The following is a 4,619-nucleotide window of genomic DNA, read 5'->3' as shown; positions in this document are numbered from 1 at the left end:
AAAAAAAAAAAAAAAAAAAAAAAATATGTAGAATAGTTTGTGGACAGTTGATGTCTTCCTTTCTGGAATATGGTATTTTCTACATTTATTTAGGTCTTCTCTTATGTCTCTCTCTAAAATTTGTAGTTTTTCCCATATTGCTCCTGTATTATTTCCTAGAAGTATAATTTTTTTTTTGTTTTTTTTTTTTTTTTTTTGAGACGGAGTCTTGTTCTGTCGCCAGGCTGGAGTGCAGTGGCGTGATCTCAGCTCACTGCAACTCCACCTCCTGGGTTCAAGCGATTCCCCTGCCTCAGCCTCCCAAGTAGCTGGGATTACAGGCACATGCCACCACGCCCCGCTTTTTTGTATTTTAGTAGAGACGGGGTTTCACCATTTTGGCCAAGATGGTCTCGATCTCCTGACCTTGTGATCTGCTCTCCTTGGCCTCCCAAAGTGCTGGGATTACAGGCGTGAGCCACTGCGCCCAGCCAGTATTTTACATTTCAACTGCTAATATGAAATGAATCATTTGTTCTAATAGTTTTTGATAATGTAAGAAAGGTAGTGATTTTTGTATATTTATTTTGTAACTGTCCGTCTTATAAGACCATGCTAAATGGATTTTCATTATAGAAAGTTCTCTCAGATGGCAATGTGTAGGAAGGATTCAAGATATGATAATGGCAATAAAACAATTTATTGATTATATAGCTATAATTCAGATTAAAAGTGATGAGAACCTTAAAGAATGTAGCAGTGAAGATGAAAATATTGATGGGTTCTGGAAATAAAGTGGTGCAATTGAGAATTTGATTCTTAATCGTGTGTGTGCATGAGGAAATGTCAGATGGTTCATGGTTTTCTGATTTGGGCAATTTGATTTATAGTAGTGGTTTTACCTGAGATTTGAATTATAGGAAGGAAAATGAACATGACGTAGTGTTGGTGATGGTGAAGAGATGATGAATTCCGTTTAGGTCACGTTTAATTTGAGAGCATCAAGGTGAAAATTTGATAGGCTGGTTAATAAATGGATTTGGAGTTTACAAGTAATGCCTGAACTAGAAATAATAGTTGGATGAGATAACATACAGGAAATGTGTAGAGAATATGACACGATAGAATCCTAGTGATCACTGGTATTTAAGAGATGGGCAAAACAGGTAACCTGGTGAGACACTCAAAAGCTGGGATGGGGAATCAAAGCCAAATTGCAGGCTTGGCATGGTAGCATATGCCTGTAATCCCAGCACTTTGGGAGACCAAGGCAAGAGGATTGCTTGAGACCAGGAGTTCAAGACCAGCCCTGGCAACATAGCGAAACCCTGTCTATACAAAAAATTAAAAAATTAGCCAGGCATGGTGGCATGTGCCTGTAGTACCACCAACTCAGAAACTGAGGCAGGAGGATCACTTGAGCCTGGAAGGCTGAGGCTGCAATAAGCCGTGATCATGCCACTGCACTCCAGCCTGGGTGACAGACTCAGGCCCTGTCTCCAGACAAAAACAGACAAACAAAAAACACTACCAACAACAACAAATACCCAGAAATTTATTTTTTTAAGCCAAATTGTAAGAGTGAAAGTGGAGGTGGCCCAGAAAGAAAGGAAGGGATAGATAGTAGCCAATAGTTGAGGGTTTGAATTTGAGTTACTTCATAACTAAGTAAAGATTATTCAATAATGAGTTGTATTTGTAGATCTTGGAATTTAGACATATAAGATAGAATGTGGGGGAAGTAATAGAGGAATAGTATAGAATAAGTTGCAAAAACCTCAAAGAAGCAGGGATCTCTACATAGAGATGAATAACTAATTATCTGGAAGTAGAAGTGGGACCTAGGAGGATGCTGCTACTCTGCTGCTGCGATATGTGGGCTCCACAGCTTCCATCCATAGTGGAATAATGACAATAGAACTTTGCTGTAAAGGTACTTCAATGCAAATGCAGGTGCAGATTGAACCTTTAGGTGAAGCAACACATTTGATGAAGCTAGGATCAACCTATCCTGTTTGGGAATGGAGAGTGGGGATTAATACAATTTAATATTCAAAAATTGGTGTGTCCATTCAGCCAAATGATATCCACATGGCTTCCTTCTTTCTCCAGAGTTGGCCCTTTGACCTGCCCTTCCCTGCCTCAATCTTAACTATATTCAAATACCAGAAGGCTAATCTTCCTCAGAAGCTTTTAGTTATTAGGTACAGAATCTTAATTTTTATCATCAGATATACATATCATCGAAGCATTTGTCCACAACAAATTTGGTAAATGTGTCTTCATCCAGATTATTGATAAAAATTTTGACTAGGTCAGGATGTCTCAAGTATCTGAAGACCAACCATGCTTTGGCATCATTCCTCTCTGGTGACACTGTTAGCACAATCAGTCTAGGTGATGGCCTCCCCTAATTTTGTTCACTGATGTCTTTTTAAAATACCACTTTCCCTCATATATAGAGAGAGAGATTGTGTGTGTGTGTGTGTGTGTGTGTGTGTGTGTGTGTGTGTGTGAGACATTTGTACTCTCTACCTTCTTTATTCAAATTTATCTCCTTGTTCCCTCAACACAGAAGCTGTGTCCAGTGAGTCTGCTTCAGTCACTCAAATATTCTAGTTTTAGTCCCTCTTCATGCAGGAATACATGCCTCAGTAAAAAATTAAAACTTTGGATTTAAACAGTGTTTAATAGTATCTTAGCCAAAATAAATAAAGTGTAACTAATGCATACTATGGCAGAGAGTGTATGCCAGGCATTTAAAATGTAGGAATTCTCATTTTAGTGCTTCCTCTTTTACTCTGAGGATTGATTCTGTTTAGCAAATGCTTCTAGTAAAGGATATATGAGGTTCCAAACAGAGATCTGTAGCATCAGGGATGTTATATTTGTGTAGTGTCAACTCCTGTCTCTGGGAGTTCTGAGCATTCTTGTGTGTGTTGATGTAACTGAACCTGAAATTGCTTTTCCATGATAATGCATTTTATGTTTCAGGAGACAAATTACATGTTTGTCATAGGGACAGTGGGAAATCTTAAACAATAGTAGGAACCCTGCTTTTTGGTGATGATAATGACTCCCGACCCTCATCCCAGTGATTTGCTGTACCCGACGGCCATCAGAAATCGAAGCCAAGTAGCCGGGCACATTGGCACCTCCCTGTAATCTCAGCTACTCAGGAGGCTGAGGCAGGAGGATGAGGCAGGAAGATCTCTTGAGCCCAGGAGTTCAAGGCCAGCTTGGGCAATATAGAAAGACCCTATCTCATTTTTTAAAAATGATTATTTTTTAAAAGGAAATAAAATGTTTAAAACATTGAAGTCAAGTGAGAAGTTTATGTATTTGTAGACATTGTGTCTGTTCACAAAATATGTAAGTATTTGATAGAAATTTTTGCAATAATGAAAATAACTATCGTTATTGAGTACACAATAGATAGCTGGCCTTGTGAAACCCCCTGTGCATTGTCTCATGTAATCCTCCTGTAAGTCAGGTACTCTTATTGTCCCCATCTTACAGTGAGGAAGCTGCATTTGACAAGGTCACACAGCTAGTGGGTGGGAGTTTGGAGAGTGGAGTTGTGGATCTCAGACTCAGGACACTGTCTCCTTTGATTCACTCAGTTCAACAGTTTGGTTTTTTTGTTTTTATTTTTAAGCTATTGCTATCTAATTGTCATTAAATCTACAAATCTGTCTTATAGGAACAAGTGGTGATGAACTTGGACAGCAGGCTTCTGATCTTCCCCTTATATATCTGCTGTAACTTCTTGTATATATCACCAGAAAAAAAGAATTGAAAATAATCGTCACCCAGAAAATACAGAAAACTGAAGATCTCATCAGTTGGAAACAGTGGCACTTTGAAAACTTTTTAGGCCAGTTTTAATTTAATGGCCCTACTGATATTCACATCTAAGGTGACTAACAATGACAAAGGCCTTACGAACTGTACGGACAATACAGAAGATTATTCTTATCCTCATTGTATTTCTATGCATATACGAAAAAACATTTTAAAGCCAAGAAAATATCTGTCAAACCATTTCTGTTAGAGCGATGTCAACTCATGCGTCTAATTTAGCATCAGTAGAAAATTGTTGTAGGTAAATCTCACATTTATCTGCAACAAAATATAGATTTAATTTTTAGCTTGAACTTTCTTTCTGCCTTATGTTAGTGGACCTCAGTTATCCATCTGTAAATTTCTTTTTATTTGGTTAAAATAATCTAAAAGAATAATTCGGATGGCCAATTAGAAATGCTCTTTTCAGTTGGTGCATTTAAAGCTTTCCTTTAATATTTTCACCTGCTCATTATGATGCCTCCTTTTAGTTCAATCTCTTTCCAGCTCACACTTGTGTTTAATCATTAAATATTTTCTTCCTGGTTTTGGGAGACTAAACTGAGAAACTTTTTTTTAAACTTAAGCATGTCATTGCTATTTTTTACAATAGCTTCTAGGATTTTACGAACAATGAAAGTTAGGGCTTCACACCTTTCAAAAATGATCTTTGAATGAGGGAAAAATCAGTTGATTCCAAGGATATTCTGCCTTACATGATCTTTTCTTTGACAGTCTGACAGCTTTATTATTAGGTTAGAATTATTTAGTACCCAGATATTATTAGTTTAAACCAT

The 4,619-nt window shown here is 37.5% G+C and overlaps 1 protein-coding gene across 1 annotated transcript in view; it reads left to right on the top strand.

Annotated features, from left to right (window-relative positions):
* GMCL1 (germ cell-less 1, spermatogenesis associated) overlaps window positions 1-4,408 on the top strand; it is a 53,120-nt gene extending 48,712 nt beyond the window's left edge. Inside the window, exon 14 of the mRNA XM_017853771.1 lies at window positions 3,683-4,408. Within this exon, the coding sequence (XP_017709260.1) occupies window positions 3,683-3,778 (96 nt within the window). The 3' untranslated portion in view covers window positions 3,779-4,408. The remainder of the gene's footprint in view (window positions 1-3,682) is intronic.
* Window positions 4,409-4,619: the final 211 nt, after the last annotated feature.

The sequence above is a fragment of the Rhinopithecus bieti genome, unplaced genomic scaffold (genome assembly GCF_001698545.2).
Source record: "Rhinopithecus bieti isolate Rb0 unplaced genomic scaffold, ASM169854v2 scaffold_36315, whole genome shotgun sequence".
Classification (NCBI taxonomy): domain Eukaryota; kingdom Metazoa; phylum Chordata; class Mammalia; order Primates; family Cercopithecidae; genus Rhinopithecus; species Rhinopithecus bieti.
Note: the sequence above shows the minus strand (reverse complement) of the source record. Positions and strands in the feature narration are given on the sequence as shown.